Raw genomic sequence first — 11,173 nt, forward strand, 5'->3', positions numbered from 1 at the left:
AGAGTCAAGAATTTTGCCCTGTAAAGGAAATTTTCTTTCTGCCATCAATGGGACTTCTTCCAACACATATCCTGCTTCAGCAGGCCTCGTGATTAGGAGCAAATATATAGAAATATCAGGCTTGATTATGACAGTCCAATTTGCTTTTGTAGCTCATTAAGTAAGAATCATATTACTTTCATAACCCCTCAAAAACTTCCCACAGGAGCTTTAACAACGTCTCAAAGTTATTTGCAGCTTTTATGAAATCAATAACATGTATTTGGACACTGGATTGTCATTTGGATTAATATTATTTCTTGGCATAAAAGGGGATTCGGTACATGCACTCTTGAGCACTAAAGTTAACTACTATTGAGTTTTCTTTGTTGCAATGCTTTATCATTCACTCTCCAAACGGCTACTTGGCAAATTTGTGAGCCACGTTTACTGCGCCGTTTGAATATCAACAACTGACTCCGTCCCTATCAGTAAAATGAAGTTCAGTAGGTTGTAAATGTGGCGAGGGGGGCGGACACAGCGGGACTCTCCTCTGCTGTCCTGCGGTAACATTGTTGTGGAACGACGTCACAGCTCGAAAATGAAGGCGCAGAGGCAGCCATTACTGGAGCTTCTCTAATTATTTTATTCCAAATAAATACTCGTGGAAAACTCCCATGGCAAGAGCTACAAGCCAGCTGGTAAGTGTTGCAACTTTAACGTGTATTACACTTCGAAGCCGGTGCTGAAAATGTACGGTGTGGCGGCTGTTTGACAACAAATAGTTACGTCGGGCCTTCATTTGAAGAGCGGTGCTAGCCGCAAAAGATCGTTTAACGTTACGACTCACTAGCAACGTTAGCCTGCTAATGTTGGCTAACACAACACCTAATGTTTGCTACGTTTACCCGGGTTGCCCAACACCTTGCTTGAAACATGATTTGACATTAAATGAACCATTTGGTGTAGGTGCAGCAATAACGCGTGCTTGGTAGAAGTTTTATAGGGTGCTTGACCATTTCCCCTTGGTCCGTAGCGTTATCTGTTGGCTGACGTTAGCTAAACATGTTCGCGCTTTCGGGCGATGCTCCTGCTTGCTAACAGGCTAACGTTAGCTTTATTGCGTCCCATCTTTGGTTTGCGGAAAGCTTTTAGGTTAACATTGTTTTGCTCGATTGTCAACCTGTTAACTAAGACATTTCTATATTGATATCAGCATACTTACTACGAACAAGTATCAATAGAGTAACATGCTTAAAGCATATGGAGTTGCAGTTACTTTTCGGTTACCTGGTAGCTAACGTTAGCTAATTGACTGGCTGTTAGCGTTAAGTTTATAACTCGCTGTCAGTGATGGCCGGCATTATTTGACAAGGCAGCAGAAGCTAACGTTAGCTAGCCAGCAGGCGTTAGTTAGCAAAGAAACTTCGCATAGGCCTGGTGCCACCTGAATATCTCGGTTAGTTTAATGTTCACTTTAGCAGACACTTCCCACCAACCATCATGTTGTTGAGCAACAGTGATATGTCGATAGATAGTTTTACGATCAATTGGCAACTATACAGTCAAGTCCGGATAAGGCAGCTATATGGCCACACCTTGGTTTTGAATGAGAAGAAGCTAGGCCAACTGAACTTGCTTACAACTACTGAGTAGATAGATTACTACGTCTGCAAATAGCATCAAAGTTTTCTCAAAGTAACGAAAATAACCGAGATAAAGACACCGTCCAGTTTGTCTGAAAACACAACCTGTCGCTGTAAGTTTTACAATCACTTTGGTGTTTCTCGTCAGTGTTTGTGTTTAGCTGCCATGTCAGCTTCATACAAATGTAATTATTTTGTATGGGTGTGGAGGTAGATAAACTGTCTTTTGAAACTATGAGGTATGTGTATGTTAAGGAGGACATATGTTTGTACCTCTTCTGACAACTATTTTTGTGTCACCAACATGCTTAGCATGCGGCTTCTTCAATGGTTGTTCCATGTCCATATCATTTCTGGACTTTGCTCCTCAAGGGCTCTCTCTTGAAATACTTTACTCAAGTTGTGATTTCCTACAGAGTGTTTACGGGTGTAATGTGTCTTATTTGATCCAGCTCATCTACTCTAATTTAAATATTGTGTGATGAGGGAATTGCCTGTTTTTAAGTACTTCATATTGATTACAGTGGACTGCTTCCAGTTATGGATGTTTCAGAAAACACGATCTATGATGGTATCAGTGTTGCTCAATTTCTCTTTTACAGAACAGTGTTGAACTTATTTGATGAACTGTACTCAAATGTCTACCATTTCATCAAATAATGGCCTTAACAAAAAATCATAAATAGATTGTCTTAATAAAATAGTTTATCTCCAATCTTTTTGTTCCTACTATTCATAGTGTTGGACATACACATTGTTAGTCAGAAACACAATAAGTGATGAATGAAGCTGCAGTTCTCTATTTTTATGTACTTTAGATATTCCATAAACCAAACAAAGGCATTTTTTAATGATATCTGCTGACAGCTATATTCTCCAATGCTCCCTCTCCTTTTTCAGTATGATGTTGTGCCCATTCAGCCCAGCGTTGTCATCTGTTCCTGCTCGCATCCATCAATGGTAAGAAACCACCCTGACTCCTGCTCGCCACTTGCAATCCCAGGCGCAAGCAGTAGCCATTGTCCCAGCATGGAGGGCTCAGCCTCAGATGCCCGTGCTGTTGGAGGGTCTGCCAGCAGCCAAGGCTCAGACCTCCGCACACAGCCGGCAGCCCAGGCCCCCCAGCCACGCAAAAAGAAGCCTGAGGACTTCAAATTTGGCAAAATACTGGGAGAGGGCTCCTTCTCAACGGTATGTAACCTGCATTCCACTTAGCTTTTGAATTAACTTGGTAGATGTTGCTACATGCTAGCATTCTTTTGATTAATATGCTTGGATGAGTCATCCTCTTCACATTTCAAGTGAATCAACAAAACATTGCCTAGGAGCTACTGGATTTACTCCCAGATCTGACAAAAGAGTAAAATGCAATGTTATGGTTTTTGTGTTCTTTTAATCTTAGGTTGTCCTGGCAAGAGAGCAGGTAACGGGGAAAGAATATGCAAGTAAGTATCAATGAGTTTTTTTGTAGAGATGGAAATGTTATGTGTGCCATTTTTGTCCTACAATGATCTTTTGTCTCCTACAGTTAAGATTTTAGAGAAGCGCCATATTATGAAGGAGAACAAAGCCCAGTATGTAAAAAGAGAAAGGGATTTGATGTCAAATCTAGACCACCCATTCTTCGTCAAGCTGTACTTCACATTTCAAGATGATGAGAAGTTGTGTATCCTTTAAAAAGTTGAAATGTTGTGTGCAGTTAGAGTATCAAGTATTGTTCTTGTGTAGAAAAAGTGTACATGTGGTCCTGTTTTTTTAACTCTTGATTTCTTGTACTTGAAGTTCTACTTGACTCCCCATCCCAGATTTTGGTCTTAGCTATGCTAAGAATGGCGAGCTCCTGAAATACATTCGCAAAATAGGTTCGTTTGATGAGACCTGTACTAGATTCTACTCAGCTGAAATAGTTTGTGCTCTCGAATACTTACACAATAAGGGGATAATACACAGGTAAGATATTTTGTTTGTTATACACATGATTATACACAATGCTCTATTTGCTGTTTTCCTTTATGCATGTTAAACCCTTTAATTATTTGTTTTCTGCAAAAGTTTCAATGTGTTCATTTATTTTCAGAGATCTGAAACCAGAAAATATTCTTCTGAGTGAAGAGATGCACATCCAGATAACAGATTTTGGGACAGCAAAACAGTTATCGTCAGACAGTAAACAAGGTAATGATACAATACTAATATACTAATACTAATATTTTCTGTGTTTTTAGAGTGTCTTATTATTGACTTTCTAAAAACACTATGTAGTATTTATGATGTTTTGATGTTTATTTGTGCTTTTGGCAGCAAGAGCAAACTCCTTTGTTGGAACAGCACAGTATGTGTCTCCAGAGCTGCTAACGGAGAAATCCGCCTGCAAGAGGTAATGAGGTTTGGCAATTATGCAGCCTGTAATTGCAAATTGTTTTTCTATTTCCATGTTTTTCAGATAAAAATGGCACCTCATCTGAAAGTTTGATGTCTTATTTTTTATTTTGTTTTTGTAGCTCTGATCTCTGGGCCTTGGGGTGTATTATCTATCAGCTGGTGGCTGGTTTACCACCATTCAGAGCTGGGTGAGTATAAAGATGACCCTTTTATTGCAGGATAATTCTTCCTTGTTAATTCATGCTTCATTTATAGCTGTCCTTGTGTCATTGTATTTCTCAAGAAATTTACTGTTAATGTTTATTGACCTAGTTTGGTAAACCAGCTTTTTCTGTCTCTTTTTCCTTTCTTGTGTTTCACCTGTTGCAGAAACGAGTACCTAATATTCCAGAAAATAATAAAGCTGGAATATGAATTCCCAGAGAAATTCTTCCCCAAAGCCATGGATCTTGTCAGACAACTTTTGGTAGGTTACCTTGCACCATGATTAATTTTACTGGTATTTAAAATGTAAATTATCAGTACACTGATATAGTTTGAGAAATTGAAATGCAGTGTATTTGTGCCAAAAACAGTTTTGTGTGTATGAGCTGTGGATTTACACCACTGCCTAATCAGATATAGCCCTAGCTAGCTGTAGTATTTTGGATTCCTATCATGAAAAAATGTGAGCCCCTGAAAAATATAGGACAAACATTCACAATTAAACATTGGTTTATTTATTACAATATAAAACAATGATGCCTTTTTATTGCAGATTTTTTTGTCTGTCTCGCTTATCTAAACCTTTATATAAATATAAATTTCCTCTTCTCCTCAGTCACTGGACCCTTCCAAGCGGATTGGATGTGAAGAGATGGGAGGGTATGACCCTTTGAAGCAGCACCCCTTCTTTGACACCATCTCCTGGAGTGACCTACACACACAGACGCCCCCAAAGCTCACCCCCTACCTGCCAGCCATGTCAGAGGATGATGAGGACTGTTATGGAAATGTAAGTAGTCTGGGTATCTATTTTCTTTCGCCTTTTTTGTACTCGCAAGTTAACTCCTAGAAACCCTGAACCCACCACAAATCTTCAGACAAATGCCAGTACATGGATTCTTACTTCTCCTATTCTTCATTACAGTACGATGACCTCCTAAGCCAGTTCAGCAACATGCAGGTGGCCCAGTCCAGCTCGTCACACTCCCTGTCGCCACATGAATCCACGCCCCCGCAGAGGTCCAGCAGCAACATCGAGCAGTACATCCATGACCTGGACAACAACTCTTTTGAGCTGGACCTGCAGTTCACTGAAGAGGAGAAACAGTTATTGCTGGACAAACAGACCACTGGAAACCCCTGGTAAACCTCCACTAAGTCTATCAATTAAACTTTGTGTTTTGATTTACTTATTACATATTGCTCATGTCATAGGAATGTAGAGCAAATTAAATTTTTTGATTTCTGTTTGTTGACCTTGGTGTTAAAACATTGGTAAAATATCAGCATTTTAGATCAAATGTCCATGACTGGAGAGGTACGATGTGTCATTAATCAGCTGTTGCTTTTTTCACACAGGCATCAGTTTGTGGAGAATAACTTGATCCTGAAAATGGGCCCAGTGGATAAACGAAAGGTTCGTGAATTTTTAAGCCATATCACACATCACACATTGACTCAGTGCTCCCAACACAGAGATGTGATTCACTATGTTTTAAACTCAATAGCTCAATTTAAAACAGAAAACTACTGTTGGACACTATAGTGCGTCATTAGATGCTGAAGGTAAACTGTTACACGTTTATTCAGTAACTCCGGCCAGGGATTTATGATAAATCAGATGAATAATTGATAACAGCATGAGTTTTAAGTTATTACGGATATTATACCCAGCATGTTTTCATTAAACAATTAAATAATAATTGCATACTCAGCAATGCAATTTTAAAAAGGTTAAGGAAACAATTTAGCTCCACAACTCGTTTATTTGTACACACAGACTCTGGCCTTGTGTCTGTCGTTATCATAAGGGAAAAAATTAATGTTAAAGATAAAAATCCACTTCTCTGTATTAAAACAGCTTTGTACTGCAATGCCCAAATGGGGTGCAAGTAAAGCTCCCTTATAATTGGGACAGCACTACAAACAGTGAATGCCCTATATCAGTAGTTCGCACCCTTTTTTCCTCTGAGCCCTGAGCTGAGGACCCCCGGGACACAAACAAAAAAAATGGCGATATACTGTAATGCTGTCAAAAATACGCCTCAATTTTCCTTACTAAAATACCTTTGTATGAACTATTCATAAGTGTTTTATCATGATTTTAGACAATATGGGTGAACCTAATTTTAACAAACTCAGAGCAAACAGTCCCTTGTGCCCCCATGAAATCTCTGGCATCCCCTCAAGGGAATGGACCCCAGGTTGGAAACCAATGCCCTATATCGTGACTCACTTAGGGAACAGATGGTACACAGCTTGTTTTTATTAAAAACCCTTGTACATTATGTATATCTGACATCATAAAAAGCTTGCTATTTTAGACTGTACAGCCACTGTGTGTTTTTTTTGGTAGTTTTATATTAACATGATGTCTTTAAGTTGGCCCAGCATGAATGAAGTCACTTCCCATGTTGCCAACTCTGGCTGCTTACATATACAATAGGAAGTAAAGGGGAATTCCCCGCTGCAGTTAGGAAAGTGGCACTGGCCTCACAGCCCCCTCTGTTGGTGAGCTTGTGTCTTAAGATGTGTGGCACTCTATCGTAGGGTTTGTTTGCTCGACGGAGACAGCTGCTTCTCACTGAAGGACCACACCTGTACTACGTGGATCCTGTCAACAAGGTCCTGAAAGGGGAGATTCCTTGGTCCCTAGAGCTACGCCCTGAGGCCAAGAACTTCAAAACCTTCTTTGTTCACACGGTACACGAATGTTTGTTTATGATGTCTGTCCAGAATATTTTCCTGCTGCTGCTTGTTGATACTTGACTGCTGTTTTGATCTTTTGCTCATGTGGTTTCCTTTTTATTTTATTTTATTTTTTAAATTTTTTACATTTTTCTCTGTTTAATTTTTTGCAGCCTAACCGAACATATTATTTGATGGACCCCAGCGGAAATGCTGACAGATGGTGCAAGAAGATCCAGGAAGTGTGGAGAAAGATATATCAAAGGCACCAAAACCCAGGCCTATAGGAGCACCTTTCCTCCTGTGGCCACTCCTCTTTAGCTCTGAGGCCAATCACTGAGCAGAGTAACACCCTCTTTAGTGCCCTTCATCACCGCAGTGTAAACAAACTCTTAGAGACGCTGGCATCTAGACCTTGTTTGTTTTCCTGAGTAGAATCATGGGAAAAAATACAACTTTGGATTCAGGGTTGCTTTGCTTGTTCTTTGTGCTCTCTGTGAGGCTTCTATTGCATTTTTTCCATGTATGGATGATAAGACAGCCACCATGCACATCTGCTTTTTGTACATTTAGTAGGCAGGGGGAGAGAAAGACGAGCTTGCCACAAGCTTGGGGATACCGCTAGGACTATCTCAAATGCAAGGACTGGTTTCCTGCTCCAATGATACCATAACACAAAAACTAGCTTTTGTGAACCAGAGCCTATCCTGATATCTCAACTGAACCATATCCTACTCCTACATTGTACGTGCAAGCTGTAGTCAGGCCCCACTTCTAATGCATATACTCCGTAGTTGTAACAGATACTGTAAGCTGATTCAGTCTCGCGCGTTTACCAAACTCAAATCCTCTATATTTTTGTCAGAGCCCAAATGTTCCCACGGTATTTAAGTTGTTCTTTTGTCTCTTGGTACTTGCATATTGCAGTCCAGTTAAGGTCTTGATGTTAGAGAGCAGAGTGAGACATGGGTCTGAATCAGTCTCTGTGTAAGTGTGAGCCTTCCATTGCCGTTACTGAGGAGGTATTGCTAACAGGGGGGCGGGTAAACATGCCACTAGCTTGTACTTCCTAATCATAACTTGCTTCTCTTTCCTGCATGGCCAGTTTTGTAGCTCAGCCTTGTCCGCTTCTCTCTCCTAGGGCACTGGAGATCTAGTTTTTTCAAGTTTAAAGGTGGGTATTTTTGACTGCATTGGCAAACCATAGCGATTATTATTGGATGATTTGGCTGTTCTGTGCCATTCACTGGCTCTTTCTTTGTGGTGTGAATTTTCAATTTCTTTTACTGTGGGATAGTTGGTTCATCTTCAGTACGTCCTGTTGAAAACAAAATCTTATGTGCTGACCACCCCCATGCTGAACAGAAAAACCTTCAACAGAGATACATACACATACTATCATTCTCCAAAGCAATCACAGTAAAGCTGTTGTCCCTGGACATGATGGCAGAACTGCCTCATCGGGCTCATCGGCCTCTCATTTTTTTGTTTTGATTTCAGTCTGACGTTTGGCCCCATAGAAATTAAAGCGATTGATTTATCTTGTACTCTTGTTTTAGCAATATGTATTTTCATAATGCTTTTCATTTTTGACATATTACCTTCAGGTCCTTTCCAAAGGCCCTCTTCCTTCAGCTGAGTCTGTGTGTGCAGTGTGTGACTGGAGTATAGGTGAATAGGACCCTCAGGCCCTGGGGCCCAGGGCTCGATGTGGTTGGATGTCAGTTAAAGGATATCTATCTGATCCAAATAACCGATGAAATTGCTGTATCTGTCTATAAAGTTGAGGAAAGCACTAGACAAGTGTTTTTCCTCCAGTTAGAAAATTTGTCTGAATCAAGTCGATGGCAGTCGGTTACATTGTGTATGGAAAACTCTACCTGGCTTGTAACTGACTAGAACTGTGATGTACAGATGATGTATTATTAAAATCTGAAGCAAGTAATGCAATGATATTAGGATACAGTTTTTGTATTTTTATTCTTGTATAAGGTTATTTGATGGCTATTGTTTAGCCTCTAGTTCATTCTGTGTTATTTAAATTCTAATATATGAATCATATTTGGATTGAAGTCATGTTCAGGGGCCATGTTGTGTATGTATTGAGATGTAAAGCCTTTGAATGTGAATAATTATTGTAAACTATAATATTTTACAGCTTTTTTCTTACTATATCATACATTTTCTATTTGCTCAGTGATTTAATCATATTCTGATAATTTAATGAATCTGTTCATTCTCTCTCTGATTATTTGTGCGCTAGGTCAGTAGATGTTGAATGATGAATTTTCCACTTAATGCTTGGTAGTCCAGTTATTAAAGCATGTAGGGATTTAGGCATACAAATACAGCCATGTGTCCTGTCTTCTGTTAAACAGCCACAGTCATGACACAGTGAAAGCAGCAGCAGCATTCAGTGGCAATGGCATCTCACATTTTGCAGCGTGTAAATAAAGTTCCGGCCCATTATCAGTGTTTTGTGTCTTGAAAATTACTTTGATACACTTTCACACTGACATTAAAGCTCCTGTGAAGAATTTTCAGTTCATGTTGATTTAGATGAGTGGTTTTTAAGTGGTGGGTTGGGTCAAGTGGGTTGCAAACTGGTTCCTGGACAAAAACTAATGGCAAAATATCTATGATGTAAGGCGGTCTTAGGCAGACATGACATGTCAAAAGATCAAATTTTTTAATCACGATTAACCTCAGGATTTCTGTAGTTAATCGCAATTAACCACACCCTTTTAATAACATTTTAAAATTCCATTATTCTGCATTTTAAACTGTTATTGTGTCATTTGGGGTTTTTATTTTGTCTTAAACTAAGGGTAATAGACATCCAGTTTGGATAGACATGCTTTTACAAGTGGATCAAAGATTTTAACATGAAAATTTGACTTTTAACTTGTCCACTGAGCTGTCTCTGAGTTTTTAAAACTGGAATAAGGTGTTAAAAACAGCGGTGGACTTATTTTACATCACTGAGGCTGCAGGGAGATGCTGACATAACTCAACCAAAGTTTATCGAGGATGACAATGAAGCATGCAATTAATCTCAATGCTAAAAAAATTGTACCTTGATTGTGGATCTTAATCACGATTGTTTAGATTAATCTTGACAGTCCCAATACATGTACTTAATTCTACCTTGTCTTATTGAACATAAAGTAAATTCTGGTTATTTTCATGGGATCTTTACTCAAGTATCCCGTCATTTTGGATGGAAATATCTTCAAAGAAGTTTTATTTCTATGATTATGTCTTAATTTCTTGAGACCTTCAGAAAAAAAGTATTTTATAGCAGCAAAACAGCATGAAATAATGTGTTTTTATGCATGTTCTCCCAAAGTTTTTGCCTGTCTGTTCAGTCCCAGGTTTTGCTCCAACCACTGCAACATTTTTCATTTAAGTAATTTTAAAACTTTAAAAAAATTGGGTCACAATTTCACATTGCAGTGTAGGTGGTGGGACCTATGGCTGGACCAGTTGAGAACCACCGATTTAGATGAGCCCTGTGTACAGAGCAGCTTTATCCTATACAAACGTGCTTTTTACCAAAAGAAATGTCATCCATGCTTAATTTTAAAAAGGCTGTTTTAGCAGCTGATGTTGATATCTTTATTCCATCGGTCACCTATCCTGCAACGACAGTTTAAGGCATAAATATTCACTATACAGGAAATATTAAACTATATGCTGGTTATCTTGTTTTATTTCACTAAAACCAGGGTCCAGGGTCATTCACTAGAGTCTTGGAAGCATTTCTGGGGTCTTCAGATACATCTCTCACTATTTTTCTTTCCAGGGGATTTGAAGTCTTTTCTCCCCACCCTTGCCAGGCTTGTTCTGTACTGTGTGACTCTTTGAATTTCTTGATGATACTTCACACTCCAGTTCTTGACACTTCAAAATGCAGTGATAACTTTTTATATCCTCTTGCTTTGTGAGCACCAACATTTATTTTTCTTAAGTCTTATCTGATTTCTTGTGGTTTTGCCAAGATGCTTTGTCAAGTGACAGCTCAAAATCCTTACTGACATTTTTAAACTGAGTGTAAATTTGAAGATAAAACTTGGATTTACGTTGACTTTTACAAGCTTTAAGCATTACAACACCTCACATCACTGTACAACAGTGGTTTGTGCTAAGGTTCAATACAAAGGTCAGATCTAAGGTGGGCTTCTAATTTTGACCCTGGTATTTTTGTAAACTAATCCTGTGTGCAAAGTAAAATAAGGTATCCAAAATAAAACTAGGATGTTTGGAAAAGCTGT

The 11,173-nt window shown here is 39.0% G+C and overlaps 1 protein-coding gene across 1 annotated transcript; it reads left to right on the forward strand.

The window, feature by feature from the left end:
• The first annotated feature begins 527 nt into the window (after positions 1 to 527).
• On the forward strand, positions 528 to 9,368 carry pdpk1b (3-phosphoinositide dependent protein kinase 1b). The gene is made up of 14 exons (XM_041815756.1): positions 528 to 680; positions 2,526 to 2,816; positions 3,028 to 3,070; positions 3,154 to 3,291; positions 3,431 to 3,575; positions 3,703 to 3,800; positions 3,927 to 4,002; positions 4,127 to 4,195; positions 4,377 to 4,473; positions 4,828 to 5,001; positions 5,137 to 5,354; positions 5,571 to 5,628; positions 6,762 to 6,914; positions 7,073 to 9,368. The coding sequence occupies exons 1-14, from the start codon at positions 657 to 659 to the stop codon at positions 7,184 to 7,186; spliced, it is 1,698 nt and encodes a 565-aa protein (XP_041671690.1). The 5' UTR covers positions 528 to 656; the 3' UTR covers positions 7,187 to 9,368.
• The last annotated feature ends 1,805 nt before the right edge of the window (positions 9,369 to 11,173 follow it).

Source organism: Cheilinus undulatus, linkage group 20 (genome assembly GCF_018320785.1).
Source record: "Cheilinus undulatus linkage group 20, ASM1832078v1, whole genome shotgun sequence".
Lineage (NCBI taxonomy): Eukaryota > Metazoa > Chordata > Actinopteri > Labriformes > Labridae > Cheilinus > Cheilinus undulatus.

What these genes read in the sequence shown, in the direction of transcription:
- pdpk1b (XM_041815756.1), top strand. Translation starts at nt 657, where the DNA reads ATGGCAAGAGCTACAAGCCAGCTG. An exon ending in CAGACCACTGGAAACCCCTG is followed by an intron (nt 5,355 to 5,570) that starts GTAAACCTCCAC and finishes TTTTTCACACAG; the next exon opens with GCATCAGTTTGTGGAGAATA. An exon ending in GCCCAGTGGATAAACGAAAG is followed by an intron (nt 5,629 to 6,761) that starts GTTCGTGAATTT and finishes ACTCTATCGTAG; the next exon opens with GGTTTGTTTGCTCGACGGAG.